Source organism: Talpa europaea (genome assembly GCF_964194135.1).
Source record: "Talpa europaea genome assembly, chromosome: 1".
NCBI classification, from domain to species: domain Eukaryota; kingdom Metazoa; phylum Chordata; class Mammalia; order Eulipotyphla; family Talpidae; genus Talpa; species Talpa europaea.
In genome coordinates, this window is record NC_140073.1 from 10,953,847 (window position 1) to 10,978,133 (window position 24,287).

General features: G+C 37.4%; 1 protein-coding gene across 1 annotated transcript; it reads left to right on the top strand.

The window, feature by feature from the left end:
- Positions 1 to 17,719: 17,719 nt before the first annotated feature.
- Positions 17,720 to 18,684, top strand: LOC311171095 (olfactory receptor 4C46-like; the record flags this gene model as incomplete). Its single annotated transcript, XM_084233696.1, has 1 exon — positions 17,720 to 18,684. The coding sequence occupies one exon, from the start codon at positions 17,720 to 17,722 to the stop codon at positions 18,656 to 18,658; it is 939 nt and encodes a 312-aa protein (XP_084089822.1). The 3' UTR covers positions 18,659 to 18,684.
- Between the last annotated feature and the right edge of the window lie 5,603 nt (positions 18,685 to 24,287).

Sequence of the window (24,287 nt, forward strand, 5' to 3'; positions counted from 1 at the left end):
CTGGTTTCTTTGGGTATCCTATTTAATGAAAAAAAAAAAAAAGTTTAAGCCCAGAGGGGAGCAGCACCCACCGCTGGGGCAGACCGGGCGTGCAGGGGAGCGCGTTCCTGCATCGCCATTTTGCAGCAGGGACCTTTCTTGCTGGAGACTGTGTGAACCCAGCAGAAGGCTCACCCAGGAGCCAGAGGTAAGCTGGGAGGCTTGCCCATGCCGGGTGCCTTCTAGCCTGCAGTTCCAGCCCAGAGGGGAGCAGCACCCACCGCTGGGGCAGACCGGGCGTGCAGGGATGCACGTTCCCGCATCGCCATTTTGCAGCAGGGACCTTTCTTTGCTGGAGACTGTGTGAACCCAGCAGAAGTTCCCCAGAGAAGCCAGAGGTGAGCTGGGAAGGTCGCCCAAGATGCCGGCCAGTACCAGCAACACAGTGTCACAAGGAATACGGCAAATTAGAAAACAGGCAGTAGGGAGTAGAAAAACCACATGCAATCCAGCAACTCCTCAGCAAAAAAGCACACCACAAAAAGAAAACCATCTACCAGATTGCAACGACAGTAACTTGGAAGAACTTCTGATCCTTCCAGATAGAGAATTTAAAATTGCTGTGATTAAAAAACTGACAGAAGTCGTAAAGGCAAACAATGATAAGGGGAAAATAATTAATGACCAGAAGAATGAAATTGAGTCCCTAAAGAGGGAAGTAAAAGAAATGCAGGAGATCAAAGAATTAATGGAAATGCTAAAGAACTCTGGGAAAAGCAAGGAAAGCAGAATAGATGAAATGGAAGAATGAATAAGTACTCTTGAAGACACAGAAATAAAAAGAACTAAAACAGAAAAGGAAGGAGAAGTACGAAGGAAAAAGACCGAAAAAAGACTTCGGGAACTATCTGACTCCATGAGGAAAGGAAATATAAGAGTTATAGGAATCCCAGAATATTCATGGATATAATTGAAGAGAACTTCCCAAATGTGAAGAAGGAGCTGAAAATTGATATACAAGAAGCAAGAAGAACACCAAACTTCCATGATGAAAGGAAAAATACAGCAAGACACATAATAGTAAAGCTCCCAAGAATCCAAGACAAGGAAAAAATAATGAAACTAACAAGAGGGAAGAAACAGATAACATTCAAAGGGAAACCAATCAGACTGACATCAGACTTCTCTGAAGAAACACTACGGGCAAGGAGAGAGTGGAGGGACATAGTCAACAGACTCCAAGAAAATAGATGCCAACCAAGAATACTCTATCCCACAAAGCTCTCCTTCCTCTATGAAGAAAGAATAAGGACCTTCCCAGACAAACAGAAACTCTGGAATTTTATTAAGACTAAACCCCCACTCCAAAAAATACTACAAGGAATCCTAAAGCCAGAACCTCAGAGGGACGAATAACAACAAAAGAAGGCCAAAGAAAGTTATTAAAAGAATAAATAAATAAAATCAAAGGAAAGACAAACACAATGGCAAATACAGATGCTAACATATCAATACTAACTCTAAATGTAAATGGACTAAACTCTTCAGTAAAAAGACACAGAGTTGCAGGCTGGATTAAGAAACAAAACCCAACCTTTTGCTGTCTCCATGAAACACATTTAGCTGCAAAAGATAAAAATAGACTCAAAGTTAAAGGATGGAAAACAATTCTACAAGCAAATGGACCAAAAAAGAAGGCAGGAACAGCTATACTCATATCAGATAAAACAGATTTCAAATTAAAAAGGTAAAAAGAGACCCCAGTGGTCATTACATTATGATCAAGGGGACAATACTTCAAGAAGAAATAACACTCATTAACATATATTCACCAAACGAAGGAGCACCAAAATATATCAGAAAACTATTGGCATCTCTGAAAACAGACATCAGAGAAAACACATACGTAGTGGGAGACTTCAACACACCACTATCAACAATGGATAGATCAACAAGACAAAAAATAAGTAAAGACACTAAAGCTCTAAATAAGGATCTAGAGTGCTTGGGCTTAACAGACATATATAGAAAACTAAACCCAAAAAAATCTGAGTATACATATTTCTGAAGCGGACACGGATCATTCTCTAGGATCAATCATATACTGGGGCACAAGACAAACATCAACAGATACACCAAGATTGAAATCATACCAACCATCTTTTCTGACCATGAAGGCATCAAACTAGAAATAAACCATAAAAAAAGGCAAGGTACTCTCCTACCTCGTGGAGATTGAAACCCACACTACTGGAAGTCCACTGGACTAACAAGGAGATAAAAGAAGAAATTAAAAAATTCTTTGAATTGAATGAAAAGGAGGACACAATTTCCTAAATGTATGGGATGCAGCAAAAACAGTAATAAGAGGAAAATATATAGCAATAGATGCTCACATCAAGAAACAAGAAAGAACTCAAAGAAACAACCTAATCTCGAAGCTCAAAGATCTAGAAAAAGAACAACAAAAAAACCCCAAAACCAGTAGAAGAAAAGAAATAATAAAAACCAAAGCAGAAATAAATGAAATTGAAACTAAAAAAACATTCCAAAAGATCAATGAAACCAAGAGCTGGTTCTTTGAAAAAATAAATAAAATAGATAAACCCCTAGCCAGGCTCACAAGGGCAAAAACGAGAAAGCACAAATAAATAGGATAATAAATGAAAGAGGAGAAATCACAACGGACACAGCAGAAATCAAAAGAATAATTAATAACTACTATGAACAGTTGTATGGAAACAAGTTCAACAATCTAGAGTAGAGGAGATGGACAAATTCCTACAACTCTACAATCATCCAAAGCTAGATAAAGAAGAAATAGAACACCTAAACAGACCAATTACAATTAGTGAAATTGAAATGGTAATCAAAAACCTCCCCAAAAACAAAAGCCCAGGACCTGATGGATTTACAAATGAATTCTACCAAACATTCAGAGACGAATTGGTGCCTATCCTTCACAAACTCTTCCAAAAAATTGAGAAGGAAGGTATAATACCTAACACGTTCTATGAAGCCAACATTACACTAATACCAAAACCGAACAAGGACAACACAAAAAAAGAAAACTATAGGCCAATCTCCCTAATGAACACTGATGCAAAAATCCTCAATAAAATTTTAGATATCAGAATCCAACAGTGTATCCATAAGATAATTCACCATGACCAAGTAGGATTCATTCCAGGGACACAAGGATGGTTCAACATCCGAAAATCAATCAACGTTAACCAACACATCAACAAAAAGAAATGTAAAAACCTTTCGTTGAGGATTTTTGCATCAGTGTTCATTAGGGAGATTGGCCTGTAGTTTTCCTTTTTTGTGTTGTCCTTATTCGGTTTTGGTATTAGTGTAATGTTGGCTTCATAGAACGTGTTTGGTATTGTCTCTTCCTTCTCAATTTTTTGGAAGAATTTGTGAAGGACAGGCACCAATTCATCTCTGAATGTTTGGTAGAATTCGTTTGTAAATCCATCAGGTCCTGGGCTTTTGGTTTTGGGGAGGTTTTTGATTACCATTGCAATTTTGCTGCTTGTAATTGGTCTGTTTAGGTGTTCTATTTCTTCTTTATCTAGCTTTGGGTGATTGTAGAGTTGTAGGAATTTGTCCATAATGTATCCATAAGATAATTCACCACGACCAAGTAGGATTCATTCCAGGGACACAAGGATGGTTTAACATCCGAAAATCAATCAACGTTATCCAACACATCAACAAAAAGAAATATAAAAACCATATGATAATATCAATAGATGCTGAGAAAGCTTTCGACAAAGTGCAACACCCATTCATGATAAAAGCCCTTGAAATTCTGGGGATACAAGGAACATACCTCAACATCATAAAGGCCATATACGACAAGCCAACAGCCAGTATCATTCTCAATGGTGAAAAGCTGAAAGCATTTCCATTAAGATCTGGAACAAGACAAGGATGTCCACTCTCACCACTGCTTTTCAATATAATACTGGAAGTCCTAGCCAGAGCACTAAGACAAGAGAAAGACATCCAAGGAATCCAAATAGGAAAAGAAGAAGTCAAACTATCACTATTTGCAGATGATATGATAATATACATCGAGAACCCCAAAAACTCCATAGAAAAACTAATTGAACTCATCAATCAGTTCAGCAAAGTGGCAGGATACAAAATCAACATGCAAAAGTCAGAAGCCTTCCTATATACTAACAATAAATCTGAAGAAGAAGAAATGAAAAAAACCATCCCCTTTATTATTGAAACAAAAAAATCAAATATTTGGGAATAAATCTAACAAAAGAGTTAAAGGACCTTTACAAAGAAAACTATAAAACACTGTTAAAAGAAATAGAAGAAGATATAAAGAAATGGAAAGACATCCCCTGCTCATGGATTGGAAGAATAAACATTATTAAAATGGCCATCCTACCAAAAGCAATATACAGATTCAATGTTATTCCAATCAAAATTTCAACATCATTCTTCAAAGAAATAGAACAATTATTGATGAAATTCATATGGAATCACAAAAAACCCCGAATTGCCAAAGATCTCCTGAAAAAAAAAAAAGAAGGGAATGGAGGCATCACACTCCCAGATTTCAGGCTATACTACAAAGCCATAATCATCAAAACTGCATGGTATTGGAACAAGAACAGACATGCAGACCAATGGAATAGAATAGAAAATCCTGAAATAAACCCACAGATTTATGGTCAACTAATATTTGACAAAGGAGCAAAGAATATGCATTGGAGCAAAGAAAGTCTGTTCAATAAATGGTGCTGGGAAAACTGGGCCGCTACATGCAAAAGAATGAAGCTTGACTACTACCTCACACCATACACAAAAACCAACTCAAAATGGAATAAAGAACTAGACATAAAACCTGAAACCATAAAATACATAGAAGGAAATATAGGCGAAACACTACGGGATATGCACATCAAAGACATCTTTACAGACACATCACCCAAAGCAGTGATAGTGAAGGCAAAGATAAACAACTGGGACTACATCAAATTAAAGAGCTTCTGCACAGCAAAAGAGACAATAACAAAAACAAAGAGAAACCCCACCAACGGGGAGAACATTTTTGCACACAATACTAATGATAAAGGATTGATCACAAAAATCTGCAAAGAGCTGATGAGACTCAACAACAATAAAGAAAATAATACAGTCAAAAAATGGGCAGAAGAGCTAAAAAGAAACTTCTCTGAAGAGGAAATGCAAATGGACAACAGGCATATGAAAAAATGTTCAACATCACTTGTCATCAGGGAAATGCAAATCAAAACTACCATGAGATAGCATCTTACACCAGTGAGAATGGAACATATTAAAAAAAAAAAACTAGCAACAACAAATGTTGGCGAGGGTGTGGAGAAAAAGGAACTCTTCTGCACTGTTGGTGGGAGTGCAAACTGGTCCAACCACTATGGAGAGCTGTGTGGGGATTTCTGGACCTACTAAACATAGAGCTTCCATATGATCCAGCAATTCCACTCCTAGGTATCTACCCAAAGGACACAAAAACTTCAATTCCAAAGAACACCTGCACCCCTATGCTTATAGCGGCACTATTTACAATAGCTAAGCTTTGGAAACAGCCCAAATGCCCAAATAGATGACTGGATCAAGAAGATGTGGTACATATATACCATGGAATATTACTCAGCATTCAAAAAAGATAAACACATGCAATTTGCAGCAACATGGATGGCACTGGAAGGGATCATGCTCAGCGAAATAAGCCAGAAAGAAAAAGAAAAATATCGGATGGTCTCACTCATAGCAGGAATCTAGAAAACTTAAATAAGGTACCAGGAAAATGAATAACTATAAGAAAGTGAAAATCAAAATCAACAAAAATCTATGAACCAGAGACACTTTTGGGGGGGGGGTGGAGGGAGGGGTGGGATTGGGGTCAAAATTGGGGGATTTCAATTGTATGGGGATATAAAAATAAAATTTATTGTAAAAAAATAAAAAAAAAACACTCAATGTTTACAAAAAAAAAAAAGTTTAATACAACGAAACAATGAGAGTCTCAGATTTTGGGTCTACTGCCAGTGAGCATCCCAGTGTACCAAAATACTGATGTTAGCACCATTCAGAAATGCTCCCTTGTACCAAATCAGCATTTTGTATGGTTTAACGATGAACTAATAATACGCATTTTGATGATTTATAGAAAAGATGGACAAGACTAAAATAATATGATAGAATCAATATTCTTACAGTGAGAGATATTGATATTTCCCTGAAAGATAATCCAGTACCTTTTGGGTAATTCAGTATCATTCAAACACTCAGGCATGAAAATGAAAACAAGAATTGAGAGCCATGGGCCTCCCTTGTGGCACAAGGGGTTGAGAACCATGGTGTGGGAAAATCCGCAGCTTCTGCAGCACAAGTTCGATCCTTGGTCAGGCAGGTAGCAACACACATGGCACAGCAGCCCTCTCCTGTCTCACCCACTACTCCCCTCAGCAGTGTATTTCAATCCGCCTGTTCTGTTCCCCAGTTTGTCTCTGGTGAATCTTCTTACTTCCCTCATCTCTGGCTTGTTCCCCAGCTCTTGTATGCATAAATAGATAAATCTTAAAAAAAAGAATTGAGACTTGATAATTCACACAAATGAGACTAAATACCACAGGCAATCATTTACAGATAGAAAAGGACTGATTTCTTTTCATTCCTTCCCTAGGTATATAGGATATGCTTCTTTGAACTGAGTCGTCACTCTTTATCCTGACAATGTGCACACCATCTATTCAATTCTGAAATGGAATGTGTAAATTGTGGATGGAAAGCTAAGAAAATAATGAATCTTTCATAAACTGCCAGGAAGAGTGAGCTCTCGCATCTCTGTCCTTCAATAGTTACTCTTCCTCCTTGCTCTCAAGTTAACTCTCACCTCCTCTCTTTGTCATCTGTACATGACTTCCAACTCAGGAGAGGCCAAGTCCAGAAATGGATTATAGAATTTCGGCCCAGATAATAGCTTGCTATCTCTCCTGGTTTCCAACTGCCTTGGTGTCTCCCCACCGCACTCCATCAGGCTCAGGCTGCAACCTTGCATTGCCCAAAACTGTGTCGCTTCTCTGCTCACCCACAGGGATGAGCTCCCTACACCTCCTAACACCCTTCAAGGCAACTACTACAGGGCAAGCAACCTTAGCAGTTACCACACAAAGACTTTCCTTCATTATCCCCAATGCTTATAAGTACTTACATGCTTTTTTCCTGTTTTTATTATTGTATCCCCAGAATTACCCAAAATCTCTATTTGGTCACATCTTTATTTTAAGATTTTTTCCCAACTTCATTCCGTGAACCCCAGCCAAGCTTGAACCTATGCAAGTCTTGTAGTTCTCCCGTTTGTTTGCGGCTTCCCTCCAATGGGAACAGTCTTCTCTTTAACATGTACTCTCTTTTCAAAGCTGATCTCAAGCATATGTTCTCCACAAAAACTTATCCTATCTCTTAGCCAAAAATAATATTCTCTCAACTATTTAAGATACTCTGTGTCCTGCCTTTTGGTATTTCATTTTGATTTGCATTTTCTCTCCTCACAGATTACTTCGTTTTCTTTTTTTTTTTATTTCATATATATTTTACATCATTCTTCCTTTTTTGCACAATGCATGCTTTCTCCTTTCACCTAAACTTCCCACCCTGTAAAATTCTTACCACCCATTCACCCTTGCACCATTACCATAATCCCTTGTGCTCTTCCTGCCAATTTTGATACCTCTCCTCTCCTCCCCTACAGAGTATCTCTGATTTATAGTTGCCTGTTTACTTTGTTTTTAAATTTATTATAATTATTATTTTCCTGAATCCTTATTTGGTTCCCCTACATTCTTCCTATAAGTAAAGCCATCTGATATTTTTCTTTTTCTTTCTGGCTTATTTCCCTGAGCATAATCACTTAGAGCCTCATCCATGTTGCTGTAAATGGCATGAGTTTATCTTTTTGATTGCTGAATAGTATTCCATTGTTTATCTATACCACATTTTCTTGATCAAGTCAAACTATTTCCTTTTCAGGAGACGGAGTGTTAGGACATAAATGTGTGCTTGACGTTAGGTTCTCAGCACACATTTGCTCAAGGAATATCAATGGACAAACAGGACCTTGGAGAAAAAAACCTAACCTCTGACTGCCTGTCTTGTACTGTCTTCCAATCTTTCCATTGCTCTCTAACCAAGTCTTCTAAGCTTCTTCTAGCCTAATATTTCCAGAAAACACTGTAGTGTAGTGTACCCATGTAATGAATGTTCATTAACTGATTATATTCTTTCAGTAATCTTAGTTATGGTAGATTTTAATAACTATAAATTCCTGTGTAAATGGACAGATTTCCTTCAATTATATATTTCAACCATAACTATTTCTTAATTAGTTAGTTTACAATCACATGTTGAACAAAATATTTTATCAAATTCTCCTACTTATTTACTTGACAGATATTTTTGTGTATAGTAGGTATTGTGCTACAGGCTGGAAACTGAATCCTAGAGAGAACTTCGGCGAATAGAAAATAGATCTTATTTCAATGTATACTATTTCTGACTTTTTTGTATAATGTCATTAGGTTTTGTCAAGAAAGTTTATGGAACTTTGAGAAAAGAAGACAAATGATGATAGAAATTTAAAAAAAAACTTTCTCTCATAGAATTCTTTAGGACTAGATTGAAACTTCCTATGATGTGTTCTCAAATCCCACAAGACACCCCACATGATACATACGCAGATGTGTGTGCACACTGCATTTGCATACTTGAAAAAACAATGGCAATAAAAGCCCTAGATCAAAGAAAACTATGAACACTGTCAAAACTAATTTCTGTGGCAAGAATAATTTTCCCATTATATTGCACAGGTTTTCATGGTTCCAGGGTAAATAAAAAAAATTATATTTGTGAAATAGTCCAACAGCAGAAGCATGAAAACCAGGATGCCTGAGATTAAAGACAAACACTAATGTCAAACTTTTTTTCTGGATTTTGTGGGATAAGAGTTTACAATCAAGTAACTCTATACGGAAGTAATGCAATTCTCATGCAGAGAAAAGACAAGTGCCTGGCAGATGGAACTGTCTAGACAAAAGGGAACCAAAACACATAGCTGATTATGGGTTATGTAATTCACTAGACACAGGGGTATTCAATAATTAAAATAACTGTGTTTTCTTCAGGCAGAAAGTTAAAATAATTCATCGAGCAACTGTGGTCTGCTGGATTTCATTCTCCCCTTGATAGTTACAGGGAATACATGTTAAATGTGTAACTTTTCTGACATTGCTTATTTTATTATGAGTTATGCTTATGAAGTACATAAGGGAGAGTTCTACTTTATTTGTATACAAATTTGTGCCAGTTTGTTGGCCAATAAAGAAATAAAAAGAAAAAATAATATAGCAAAAAATTATCTCTTGTTCAGTAATAGCACCAAAACCAGGACAGGGATTAGAAGTATTTCTGCTCTTTTCCTGAATCTGCAAAATCTTCATGAATAATTAGTTCCTTCCATTTCCCTGCCTCCAAAGTATGTTACTGAAACACCATTATTTCTTCTAGTGTAGTGACTTCTGAGATTGGCAGGTTAGACTGGACCAATCAGGGAGATTCCAATAAAAAGTGAGAAAGTCAAATTTTATTTTGAGGACAACAGGTTTCCATATCCTGTCTGGACAGAAATAAGGTGATTAGAGGTGTGGGTGAGAAATATGGATTCTTCAAATCCATTCAGTCACACCTAGAAACTGTTGAACCTTTTAATAATCTGAATCATAGTAACATGTTTTTTAACTCGAATAATGCTAGAGGTCATTTAATCCAATTCCCCTAAGAAAACTTAACATTCTTTCTATAATATCTCAGGAGAAAAGCCCTGGGGACCAAAGATTGAAGGAATAACAAGCATTACTTTATTTACTTGAATTGTGAACATGCCGTTTGAGATCACTGTGTAGGCTAGAGATGGGGGGTGGCGGGGCCGACAGGTTTCATCAGAGACAGAGTGGGGAGCAGAACAGGCAGATCTACTGAAATACATTGCTGAGGGGAGCAGCAATCAAGACAGGAGATGTCTGCTGCGCTCTGTTGGTCAGCTCCCTGACTGGGGCTGGGACTCCTGCTGCACTGGCTATGGACAGTTTCACAGTGCTGAGACTTAATCCCTTGTGCTAACAAGGAGGCCCTGGTGCCCATTTGCTGGTTTTTTACATCATTTATGGCTTTCATTGCCACATTTCTCTGGGAGATGACAGAATTTAGCGATAGACAATCGAGGTATGAAACACTGAGATTTCTTTATATTTGTTCTGACTTCCAGCAAGTAGAATATAAATGTAGATACAGGGCACAAAGAATAAAAGCGAAACCATTACATGAGAACTGCAGGTGGAGAGAGCTTTGCACCACCCTGTGGAGGAGTGCGTCCTCAGATTATATGAGTATGTAAGAAACTACTAGGACCAGGAAAACCACAGCCACCCCCATCCCTGAATTTGCAATCATTAAGATATTAACAACACATAGTTTTGCACATGAATTTCAACACCAGCTTCACATCACTCAGAAAGGCAAATGGAGACTCACAAGCAGGAGAGCAATAGCAAGCAAAACACCCACACTCCAGGCCATGACAATCAGAATGTTACATCTGTGCGGGTTCATGATCATGATGTAGTGCAGGGTCTTGACTATGGCCATGTAGCAGTCAAAAGTCATGGACACCAAGATGAATATTTCGACAACTGCCAATAAGTGAGCAGTGAAGAGCTGGGTCATGCAGTTGTTATAGGAGATGTTTTTTCTTCCTGCAGCTAGGTCCCAAATTAGCCTGGGGATCACAGTGGAGGTGTAGCAGAGGTCCATGAGGGAAAGGTGGCAGAGGAAGTAGTACCTGGGCTGTTGGATTAGATGGCTGCAGGTGATAGTGATTAGGATGATGAAGACATCAAGATAGTCAGGTAATAAAGCAGGAACAAAAGCAGGAAAACAAGCTATATTTGCTTATTTTCCCAAACACCCATTAAAAACAAATTCTGTGACATTGTTCTGATTTTACATGTGGTTGAGTTCAATCCAGAAACACAACAGAAACTTAAGTTATCCAAAATTACACAATACATCCGTAATAGATTTTACATTTTGGAGAAATTTATATATTTAAAAATTGTAGATCATACAGAATTTATTACAGACTTGATCTTTTAAATCATTTTTAGATTAAGGTACTGTGATATATCAAATGATATTTAGTAAGATATTTAATATAATAATATTAAATATCAGCACCAGGCTTTATGCCTGGTACTACTACAAACATTTTGCAGCCATTTAAATTATTACAAGCCAAATGGATTAATCTGATACACATTTTACATACAGGGAAACACCAAAATATAAGGTTCTGTTAATTATACAAATTCACAAAGGTTTAAGCAGCAATTTGAGAAACAAAATTGTATCTGAAACAAACCCATGTTCTTGAATTCTAGGTACCCTTACATACTATATGAAATCCCAGCTCTTATCTATTTCTTTTTTTTTTTTTTTTATAGAGGCATGCTTTATTTATTTGTTTGCTGGTTTGTTTGTTTGTTTTGTTTTATACATGCACTGGGTACAGTCAGAAGCGCGGGAGGGTGAGAGAATTCACCAGAGCCAGAGCGGGGAGCAGAGCAGGCAGAAGGACCGAAGTACACTGCTGAGGGGAGCAGCGGGCAGCAGGAGAGGCCCGCACGCCATGTGGGACCCTCCTCCGGTGGCCGGGGAGCAGCCGGGGATCGAACCGGCGCCGCAGAGGCCGCGCGCAGCTTCGCAACCCAGCGCTCAACCGCTGCGCCACCGGGGAGGCCCTCTATTTCTTTTTTTATTTAAATATTTTATTTTATATAATTCTTACATCTTTTTTCATCTTTGCACAATGTATGCATTTTCATTTTGGTTATATTCATTTGGTTATATTCATATTTGGTTATATATGACATTGGGTCTCTCTTCATCTCTGCCATTGACTGCCTATGTAAAGTTGAAGAGGTTTCAAATTTTGTCTGTACTTCATGTAATTTAGTTACAAAACCCAGTCACATACCAACCTTCCATATATCAAATAGATCTAATTATTCTTTAAGTGAACAAAAATCAAGATTTTCATTGTAACAGCCTTAATTAGTTGATAATAGTTTCAGTCACTGGCCTTCTTGGTAAATCTGGTCAAATCAAATCATAGAGAAATTGAAAGCAGGAAACTAAAGTCACAACACTGGGCATCTGATTTTAAAAACACAGGCCATTAGTACACAAAATAAAAAATTGCACCTTTTACCTATATATTCCAAAGACACATTTTATAGGTTTCTGTTGAAAAGTTAGAAATACTTTGGAGAGCCAGCTGTTCCTACTGACTAACTGAAGAACCCACTGTAACTAAACAATGACTTACTTATTTAAACATGAATTTAGAACAGTGCTACCATTTTAATTTTGGAAATCTAGGTACAGAGAGTTCACATGTTGAAACCATCACTTTTTCCAATACAGCAAAACCATGAATTTCTTAAAAGACTTTTTTAATTTCAAAGAATTGAGTTTTCTTTGTTAATAGTACCTGTAAATGATTAATACAGTTCAGAGGACACATCCCTCATCTATAATCATGAAGGTCAGTGTCCAGCCTCACATGTCCTGTTAATTTTTTATTCTTAGCACTGCACAGCTCACTGTCTCTGAGCCTGTTTCTTCAACTGTCAAGTAGAACTAATAATGTTGAATCTGTTTGCTTCATTCCCAGAAAAAGGTAAATGAAGATCATGTGAAAATATAAACTCTAAATGACTTAAAAACTTGTCAGGTTATAGGACAGTACTCCCAAAAATGGTAAGGACAGTAACTGAGTACTGTGTAAGAAAATAAATAGCAGCATTCTTATCAGTTAATTGGTTTTATCTGTCAATTTTACTGACCAAGAGATGTGTTGAAGAACTCATAGAAGATGTAAATTAAGTACGGGGAAGAAACATACCTGTTGGTATAAGTTTGATCTGGGTTATAGTGTTCAGCAAAATAATTTGTTATCTATAGTGATACTAACCAATTCTCATCTTTAATTATGTGGAAGAAACTCCTCAATTAATGATCATAAAGGAACCTAAGGACAACATTTCATTTAAAATGTGGGGGGAAAAATCTATACAAAGAGAACCAATACAGTAGGAAGTACAACTTTTGGTTTACGTTGTTTCCTGAACATCATCATGAACATTCAGTTCAGTGTCTCTGCTTACAAAGATAAGCAGATTGATTAGATCTGACCCAGTAAGCACCAATTATAAGAAAAAATGTAAACAATAAAATCTCCTTAAAATTTAATTTTATGTATTACCAATCATGTGATTACAGGTTGAAACTTCTACAAGGGTATGCTTTCACACCCTGCCCATCATCACTGTGCCACCATGTTCCATTTGACCCCTTCCTTCCCTTACTCCCACACCAACATCCTCAATATCTGGTCAGAACTGGTCAAAATAAGCCAGAGCTGATCAGAAACAGTGGGAGCTGGTTTAATCTGGTCAATATTTAAGTCAAATTCAGAACCAAAGCAGCTGGAACTAGTCACTACTGGTATGAACTGGTCAACCAGCCTGAGCAGCCAAGGATGGTTGGAACTTATTGCAGGTAATCTGAAGTAGTTAGATCTGGATGGAAGCAGTCAGAATAGGGCAGAACCAGTCAGAACTCATCAGAGGCAGTAAGGACTAGTTGAAGTGCCCGGAAGATTTGGAGCCAGTGGGAATCAGTAGAAAATGGTCAGGACCAGTCATAACCAGTCGAAGCCTGTCTGAACAGGAAGAGACCAGGCTGTCCTGATCAAGACTGCTTGGAAACAGTGGGAACTGGTCAGGATTGGTCCAAATGGGTCAGACTGGGTCAGAACTGAACCAAAAGAGCCAGAGTTGGTCAGATCCAGTGAAAGCCAGCATATACCAGTTGGATCAGGAATACACTGACCTTCTGGGTATTTTCTTCTATATCGCACATAAATTAGACCACCTGGTATTTGTCTTCCTCCTTCTGATGTATTTCTTAAATTTTTCAATTTTCCACTCCTCAGATGTCACCATTTCTAAAATGGAAAGTTGATCCCTGCTTTAGGAAAACTAGGGGAAACCAAGATCAGGTAATAACAGGAGGCTCTCATCTGTTCAGTTTCCAAGTGTAGGGAATACAATTCCCCACTCAAAAATGGGTGTTTCTCAAACCTGTCTCTCCAGAATACCTGCTTCCAAGACAAAGCCTTTCAATGATAATTAATTCCAGGGAGAAAAAGCAGCAACTACAAGATAAGGTCCCTGAATCTTAACAAAAATCCCTTTAAATATCCATGCAAGCCAAAGAGTAAATGAGCTTTGCTGATCACATCTCCAGAAAAGGACTAATCATGAGCGACATGACACATGTGAGAGTATTTCCTCCACACTTTCTGCTTTTTGCTTGTGGGAACAGAGTCATCTGTAGAAGATCATCTTTCTATTATGTTTCAAATGAATCCCTTCTAAATGCATATTCCAGGTGTTCTATGAAGTATTAAGATTCTAAGATTGAGGAAAGGACTGAGACTCACAAAAACCCATAGCTAGTGTTCATTGTATGATGGCTCAACTGAGTAGTCTCTTTTTGAGTGTCATATCTTTCATACTGAAAGTTGCTTATTCCAAGAGGATGTCAGCTTGAAGACGGCATTGTTCTGAACATCCCCAAACATCATTAAGGGAAACTAGGACTGTAAGGTAAGCTTTTTTTTTTTCCGTTAGGTTTATTTATTTATGCATACAAGAGCTGGGGTACAGGCCAGAGATGCGGGGGCTGAGAGGATTCACCAGAGACAGAGCGGGGAACAGAACAGGCAGACTGACCTAAGTACACTGCTGAGGGAATTGGCAGGAAAGTCAGGGGAGGTCTTCTGCACCATGTGGGTAGCTCCCCGGCCTGCCAGGGATAGAACCTGTGCTGCAGAGACTGTGGATTGCTTTATAGTGTGGTGCTTAACCCCTTGCACCACCAGTGAGGCCCCCTGTTAAGGTAAGCTTTTCAATAGTGCTAATGCTTATTAAAGATTGTTATTTCTCATATATGATCAGCATCACATTTCCAGACTTCTCAAACATGGTATTTGTACATTTCAACCTCACCCCTTTCTTCCAAAGATAGGTAAATAGCATCAACCTCACCTGGTAGTTGAAAAATCTAAGACTCCTAGAGATTAATTATAGTATGCAGCTCTCTAACACTAGACACAAAGGAGACATCTCCTTTAACAATCAAGTTTCATCATGAGAACGGAACATGAATTAAATACGATTACACATAGAAAAGATGTAAGTATGAATACTGACATCAGCTGTCAGCTGTTTAGTGAAAGCACAGAGTTCTCTTCCTTGAATTAATTGCTGTGGATAATATGATTCTTTAATGCAAAATTGGAAATGATGCCTCATGAACTCCTTGCTTAGTGAAATGTCTCTCTGTATTATTGATCAAAATTCCAATTCTTCCCGTCACCTAAGTACATTCACAAAAATAATGAAAGTCCTATGTGTGCCCATAGGAGGGTAGTAGGTATGCTCATATTCATTTCCATAACCTATTTCCATAAAGCTTATATGTCTTAGTATCCCTGCTCTATATATGAAGAAACAAATAGGTAGGGTGCCAGCAACATACCCATGTTAGAGAAGTTGCAAGTGGAAGGACCAGAAATCTAGTATTGGCATTTTGATGCTCAATAAACTTATCCACTATGGAACTCATTTCAAAATTTTATGAAAGAGTTTTGCAATTCATATTTTTGAAGATTTACATATGGAAAACTGGGTTTGAGGGAACAAACCTCAGTAAATGTTATATAGTATTCTAGCTGATGTATGGGAATTGAAGCATATCTGTGTGTGCACGTGCACTGGTGAAATTGTCTTATTTACACTTGCATATGAAATAATACTAATCATTAAAATCATTATAGGGGCCTCTCCGATGGCACAGAGGTTGAGTGCTGGGTGGCAAAGCTGCCCGCAGCCTCTGCAGCTCTGGTTGGATGCCGGGCTGCTCCCTGGCCACCAGAGGAGGGTCCCACATGGTGCGCAGGCCTCTCCTGCCGCCCGCTGCTCCCCTCAGCAGTGCACTTCGGTCAGTCTGCCTGTTCTGCTCCCCGCTCTGGCTCTGGTGAATTCTCTCACCCTTCCGTGCTTCTGACTGTACCCAGTGCTTGTATAAATAAATAAAGAAATTTTCATAAATAAATAAATGACTCCTCACCTTAAATTAAAAAAAAAGGTTTAAAATCATTATAGTCATATTAAATGTTGTTTACTAGTTCAACATTGTTACTTTAAACAGTAATGGCATACGAAAGAATCTAGAGATAAAAAAGCTAAATATAATCTGACCTAACCTTGACTCTGTGCTTAATTAGCTTGATCTTAGACATGTTTCATAACCTCTCTATTCTTTTATTTATTTTTTTAAAGATTTATTTATTTATGCATACAAAAACTGGGGCACAGGCCAGAGGTATGGGAGGGTGAGAGGATTGACCAGAGACAAAGTGGGGGCAAAACAGGCAGATGGACTGAAAACACTGCTGAGGGGAGCAGTGGGTGAGACAGGAGAGGTCTGCCTCCCCATGTGAGTATTTCCCTGGCTGGCTAGGGATTGAACCCATACTGCAGAGGCTGTGGATAGCTTCACAGTGCTGCACTCAACCCCCTGCGCCACTAGGGAGGCCCTATTATTTTATTTTATAATGTGCAAAACAAGTAAAACAGGATGATGGAAATCATATCATATACTTGTAGTTGTGATTAAATCAATAAATGTCTAAAGAAACCATTGGAACAACTAATTATTTACATTGATTTAATATTCTCAACATAAATATTTGAGACTTCTTTCCTGCAAAGTAAAATAATAACATCATAGGTTCAATCGGTATTAAATGGATCAACAGGTGCATAAAGCTTGCTAGTTTGAACAGAGCAATTAATCGTTTAAAGAATAATGATTAGCTATTATAAAATTCTTTGGTTTATACAATAAGCATTTAGAATGTTTCCAAAGCAACTCCTGTGTACTTTCACCGGTGTCCTATTATATAGCGTGATAACTCTTTGAAATCTCCTACTATGCTTCCTATGTCTGTCTTCTACTCCTTGCTGAACTTCAGCCTACTTGATCCAAGACACACAAAGATCATATAGAGTAATAGCCAAGATTCTCCTTCCTTGGTTTTGCTTTAGCCTTTACTCCTATTCTCAATTACCTTTCATAATTCCCCATTTCCTATCAGTAAAGGGAAATATCTGTGTTTTGCACTCTCTGTCTCCACATCATTGTTCTACCTCTTCTCTCCACCTTAGCTACCAGTATGTATGTACATTCTAATTCAAGATACTTTCAGTCATTTGAGCTGATTTGGTAAACATACATGGGTTCCTTAAATATGTGTTCAAAAAACTCAAGTCTACGGATGTGACAGAATCTTTATCAGAGGTCACTTGATTAATTTTCAAGAAGCAAAAATATTTTTTAGCAAAAAAAAAAAAAGCCCTTAGAGGAATACACAGTTTAATAAAATATGAGCATTTAATATTTACTAGAGTGGCTAAATTTGATAAATTCCTGGTTGTATCAATAAAAAAGTGTTTTTTTTTTCCAGGTCTGAATTAAGCATTATATGAAATACATGGATATTATGAACAACGTGACAGAGTTTGTTCTACTGGGACTCACAGGGAATCCAAAGATGCAGAAAATTGTATTTGTTGTGTTTTTTCTCATCTATGTCATCTCTGTGGTAGGGAATTTGCTTGTTGTGATTACTATTGTTAGCAGCCCATTATTTGGGTCCCCTATGTACTTTTTCCTGGCCCATCTCTCCTTCATTGATTCCTGCTATTGCTCTATCAATACCCCTAAACTTTTCGCAGATGCACTCTATGAAAAGAAGACTATATCATTCAAAGGATGCATGAGTCAAATATTTTGGGAACATTTCGTCGCTGGTAGTGAGATTATCCTGCTCACTGTAATGGCCTTTGACCGCTATGTGGCCATCTGCAAGCCCTTACACTATACAACTATCATGAATGCACGGGTGTGTGGCCTGCTAGTAGCAGTGGCGTGGATGGGAGGCCTTCTCCACTCAACCATACAGATCTTCTTCATCTTCAAACTGCCCTTCTGTGGCCCTAATGTCATCGATCATTTTTCCTGTGATCTAAGTCCTTTGCTCAATCTGGCCTGCACTGATACCCACACTCTAGGACTCTTTGTTTCTGCCAACAGTGGCTTCATCTGCCTGCTAAACTTCCTCCTCTTGATGATCTCCTATGTGAGTATTCTACGTTCCCTGAAGAACCACACCATGGAGGCAAGGCGCAAAGCCCTCTCCACCTGTGTCTCCCACATCACAGTAGTTGTCTTATTCTTTGTGCCTTGTATATTTATATATTTGAGACCTGCTGTTATTTTACCCATTGATAAGGCAGTTACTGTATTCTACACTGCAATAACTCCCATGTTAAATCCCTTAATCTACACCTTGAGAAATGCACAGATGAAAGATGCCATTAAGAAACTGTGTAGTAAGAAAGCTATTTCAGATGACAAATAAGAGTGGCTTAAGGCCTACATTGATGCAACTGGTGAAAGGATCACAAGGACATTTGGTTAATCTCAGCAAAGAATTCTTGTGAAATAAAGAAAATTAAGTTAACTGCCATGTGTCATAAACCAGTGCATGGAAATGGGGAAAAGCTAGCCCATGCCACTCTTTGCATATTGGGAAAAATTCTGTCAAATTGGGATTTCATTATACTAGCATATTCATGTATATGAAAGCATAGTTTTTCCTTCAAATATAATAAATAATAAAATGTATTGATTTCAAGCAATAATCTGTATTGTAATCTAAAGATTTAGTCACTGCTATTTCCCCTTTTAAGAGAGGAAACTGATGACAGGTGAATGCATAGAGTAGATAGACTGAAGAATAAGGAGTTCTCAGACCATATGGTTTACTGTATGTGACACAAGGAATGATGATAGAAAAGTAAGTTCATTAAAATAGTTATGATTTATTGAGGCACAGATTGCTGAGCATACTATACTATAACATTTACTTCATTTCTCTCTGAATTATAATTTTATTAATCTGCTCAATTTTCTGTATGATAATTAATTTATTATGTTGCCTCTAATATGATGACATCTAAGTGTGTCCCAACAATGGGTCATTGAAGCACTGTGGTTTAACTAACAAATATTACACCACCTTTCCAAATTATTTTTCGAATCATCACCTTAGGCTGCTCACACATCAGGAAGAGTGATGACTCAAATTAAAGAAAATTTTGTGGTCAGACATGAATTTCTATTTATTAAAAAGTTATACTCCATTGATTTTTGATACATGTCTGCTTAGTAAAAAAAGTTGATAGGTTTTTGTTGATGTGGATGGATGGAGGAGGATTGAACTCTAATGGTGTCAGTGAGAACAGAGAATGTAGTGGACATAGTCCTATACAATTTAATCTCTCTTCAAGGTCCAGTGCATGCAGGACCCAGATATAGATGCTAAGCATCTCAGCTATTAACAACTCAAACTCTCAATCTCATCTTGACATTTCTACCGGAGAAAATGAAAGGTGTCTTATCTTGGGTATGATGCTACCATCCCAGGTCTACCAGCAAGCAAAGACTGACTGACATGGGGGAAAAGAGACTGGTCCTCTAACATCCAGGTGGACCCAGCTCTGTACTACAGAGCTCCCTCGGTTCCAGGCTAAATCCAGTTGTTATTTGGGATCACATTTGCCCCACCATAGTCAGATTCCCTTAACCCCTTCTCATTATAAAGCACTTTGATGAAAATTCTCATCCCATGGTCTGTACCTAGGCAACCAATAATGATATGGAGAAATATAGAAAGGTATAAAAACCATTTAAGAGTTATAAGAACAGAACTTAATGTAGGATGAAGATTAGGGAAAGTAGAGTTATGAATAAAATGCAGATTTTGATAGATCACTGGGTGTAGAGGAAACTGAGAAAATGCAATACAAAGAAGATTCATGGCAGGCGATTATTCTATCATGAAGGAGAAGCATTTTGTCCTGATGTCATAGACACTCTGTAAACAGCTTTTCCATAGTCAGGACCCATGATGCTGTCAAGTAGTGATAAAGATAGCACCATTTTCTGTGACCCTACAGGTCCCACTAGCAAAATATTTGCTTCCTATTCCCACAAACATATGACTTCCTGAACTAGAGGCCTTAGTTCCAAAGGGAGGATGCTTCTACCGGGAGACAAAACAAAGTTTTATTCAATAGATGTTAAGACCAACTAATCACTTCAGTGTCCTCAAGCCATTGGATCAATAGGCAAAGAAAGAAGTTACTGTGTTGACTTGAATGATTGACCCTGATACTGAGGGGAAATTGGACTGTACTTTACAATGGAGGTAAGGAAAAGTATGCCTGTAATACAGAAGATCCCTTAGGATCTTTCTTATTACCCTGTGTTACGATTGATATCAATGACAATATGCCATGTCAGTGGGACAATAGTAGAAATATCTTGGAATATTATCTTCCCTTCTTTGAATACTCAGTTCTTTCCAACCTCCTTCCACAAATCATATTATTTTCCCTTACACTTGCTTTCTGTCTAATAAGATTTGCAAAGAGAAATGAATTAATATTACTTGCCTGAAATATTAGTACAACCAGATACAGAAAATATAAATCATTCATTCCACGGTAAGGAAATCAAGGAAGGTATCCTGTATTTTGTTATTATTTGAGCTTTTGAAAAATAAAAATCTTCACACACCACCTGTTAATATTCAATAGAGAATGACAAGCACCACAGACAAGTAAAGTACAGATAGAAATTCTCCTAAATATACACGTCTAGTGTAACTCTATCAGGGAGCGGTGGGTGTTTAAGGGCAGTGTTTACTGAAAACAACTTCTCAAGGTGGCCCCTGAAATAAAACACTAAAAAATAGAGTCATCCTCATCTATTCCCCAATTTTTCATGTCTGTTTTCTATTTGGTATTATTCTGTTACCATCCTTACAATAACCTGTTCTTTCGGAACTCTTATTGATTTGCAATTTTAGCCCATTTAACTAATCTTTTTTTGAAATGTTTAAGTAAAACAATAGTTATTAGGAGATATGCAGTTTTGTCTCCAGATCAGTACAACTCATTTTGTGTACCAAAACCTGACAAAATGGGAAACTGGGGAAAAGTGGGCATATTGTCATCCTCAGACCACAAATAAACTTTGAGCCAATATTTTGAGGATATGAAAAGTGTGAATCCTCTCACTGCATCTCTAAAAAGCTATGATTCATGAAAAAAAAAATTATTGTTTTAAAATACTAATTTTATGGGACTCACTTTCCAACATTTTAAAGTGTTTGATTCTGAACAACTTCTCCAGTTGTATAACTATTCTATCTAGCTAATCAGAAGTTATTTAGAATTAGTCAATTTTATCTTTTTAACTCAGAAAATTACCTTTGTAAGGTCTTTATTGTATACAATAGACAGACAATCCCAGTAAGTGTAGTTATGAATGTGTTTTATTATCAGAGTTAGTAGAGCAATGAGACATATAACTTTATTATATTTTCAGGGGTAGTAGAGAATATTCAATCTGAAAACACAGTCTTCTCATTCCAGGAAAAAATAAATAAATAAACACATCTGCTTGATGTATATAAGCAAAAATATGTAATATTATTACAGAAGTGATAAGGATATCTTCCAAGATGAAGAAAGAAATATCTTTATCATGAGGTAATCACTGAAAGTCACCAAGAGGATGTTTCTAAGCAATGCTGCCCTAATGTTCCCAAGAGGCTGAAGTAGCTAAGCAGCATTCCAAGGAAAAAAGAGAGGACAAGAACAGTTTGGATATTTTACACCTAATTATTTTTAAGTCCTTGGTCACTGGATGAATTCCATTAACAGATTTCAGTAAATATATTCAGTTGATACATTTCCATTGCATCTTACACATACCCTGACTAGACCCATTCTTCAATAAATGCTTGTTTATTTGAGAAGCATAATCTCCATTCTCTAGATTGTCTTGTGTAATAGAATACAAATACATTAAAATCCCTCTTTCAAGAATCACAAGAAACTCTGAAATATGCTGGAGGAAACAGAAATATTTCTTAAAATTAATATGTATGTGCTTAAAGAAACTGACTTGTTGGCAATGTGTATGGATAGAAATGTATTTTGAGATTTCAGACCGGGGTGGAGACTTCAATGTCATCCTGAAGCTATTGATTAAAGAAGAAGAAGTACCATAAGTTTTAATAAGTTAGTAAAATCAAAAGCATTGGTTATACTTAATTTGTTTTAAATGTAGATGTCCAAATATAAAAGAAATAAGATTGTTGTAGAAATGAACAACCAAATGAGATCAACAATATCCAAGTCAAAAACATTAGAACCAGAGAATGCCTAAGAGGATATATATTCTTACCTCCTATGCCAAAAGAAGTAATTTTGTGAGGTAACATGTGTATTGAAACTTTATTATGGGCCTCCCCGGTGGCGCAGCAGTTGAGTGCTGGGTTGCGAAGCTGCCCAAGGCCTCTGCGGCACCAGTTCAATCCCTGGCTGCTCCCCGGCCAACGGAGGAGGGTCCCTCCCGCATAGCGCGCAGACCTCTCCTGTCACCCGCTTCCATCAGCAGTGTACTTCGGTCCTTCTGCCTGCTCTGCTCCCTGCTCTGGCTCTGGTGATTTCTCTCACCCTCCTGCACTTCTGACTGTACCCAGTGCATGTATAAACAAAACAAACAAACAAATAAATAAATAAAACATGCCTCTATTAAAAAAAAATTAAAAAAAACTTTATTATGATAATCAACTCACATGATGAAAGTTTGACAACAAAATCATAGCTGAACAAAATGGTATTAAAAAAAAAAAAGTAATAACTAGTCTTTTTTACCTTCCCCATCTCCTATCCTCAGACCACATATTTAGATCCCTAATGGGTCACTTTCATTTTGAATATCTCTGTGTGTCACCCCATCAACCCATTTCCTGCTTTGCATCTGCAATGCATTATATATAAAAAAGAAAACCATTGAATGTTGGTATAATTTTCAATCTTTCACTCCTCAGATGTCATTTCTAAAATGGAAAAGTGACCCCTATTCTAGGAAAAGTAGGGAAACTCAAGTTCAGGTATGGCAGGAGAATGTCTGTATTCAGGTTCCAAGTGTAGGGAATAAAATTCCCCAGTCAAAAACGGGTGTTTCTCAAACATGTCTCTCCAGAATACCTGCTTCTAAGATAAAGCCTTTCCATCAAAGCAGGTAATTGATTCCAGGGAGAAAAAGCAGCAACTATAAGACAAGGTCCTTGAATCTTCACAAAAATCCTTTAAATATCCATGCGGGCCAAAGCATAAGTGAGCTTTGCTGATCATACCTCCAGAAAGGACTAAAATCATGGGCAATATGACACATGTGTGAGTATTTCCTCCACACTTTCTGCTTTTCACTGTGGAAACAGAGTCATCTGTAGAAGATCATCTTTCTATTGTGTTTCAAATGAATCCCTTCCAAATGCATATCCCAAGTGTTCTATGAAACATTAAGATTCTATGAATGAGGAAAGGACTGAGACTTATAAAAACAAGTGTAGCAAGTGTTTGTTGTATAATGGCTCAACTAAATAGTCTCTTTTTTAGTGTCACATCTTTCATGCTGAAGGTTATTTATTCCAAAAGGATGTCAGTTTGAAGATGGCATTATTCTGAACATCCCCAGACATAATTGAGGGAAGCTAGGACTGTAAGGTAAGCTATTCAAAAGTGCTAATGCTTATTAAAGATTGTTTTTTCTCATATATGAGCAGCATCATGTTTCCAGATATCTCAAATATGGTAATAGTACGTTTCAACCTCTCCCATTCTTCCAAAAATCGGTAAGTAACATCGACCTCAGCCGACATGAAAAAACAAAGACTTCTTGAGATTAATTATAGGTTGTCGCCCTCTAACATCAAACAATATGCTTTTGCAAGGAGACATCCCCTTTAACAATCAAGGTACAACATGAGAATTAAAAATGTATTAAATACAATTACACATAGAGAAGATGTAAGTATGAATACTACACTGACATCAACTGTCAGCTGTATACAGAAAGCAAAAAAGAGTTTCCTTTCTTGGATCAGTTGCTGTGGATAATATGAATAT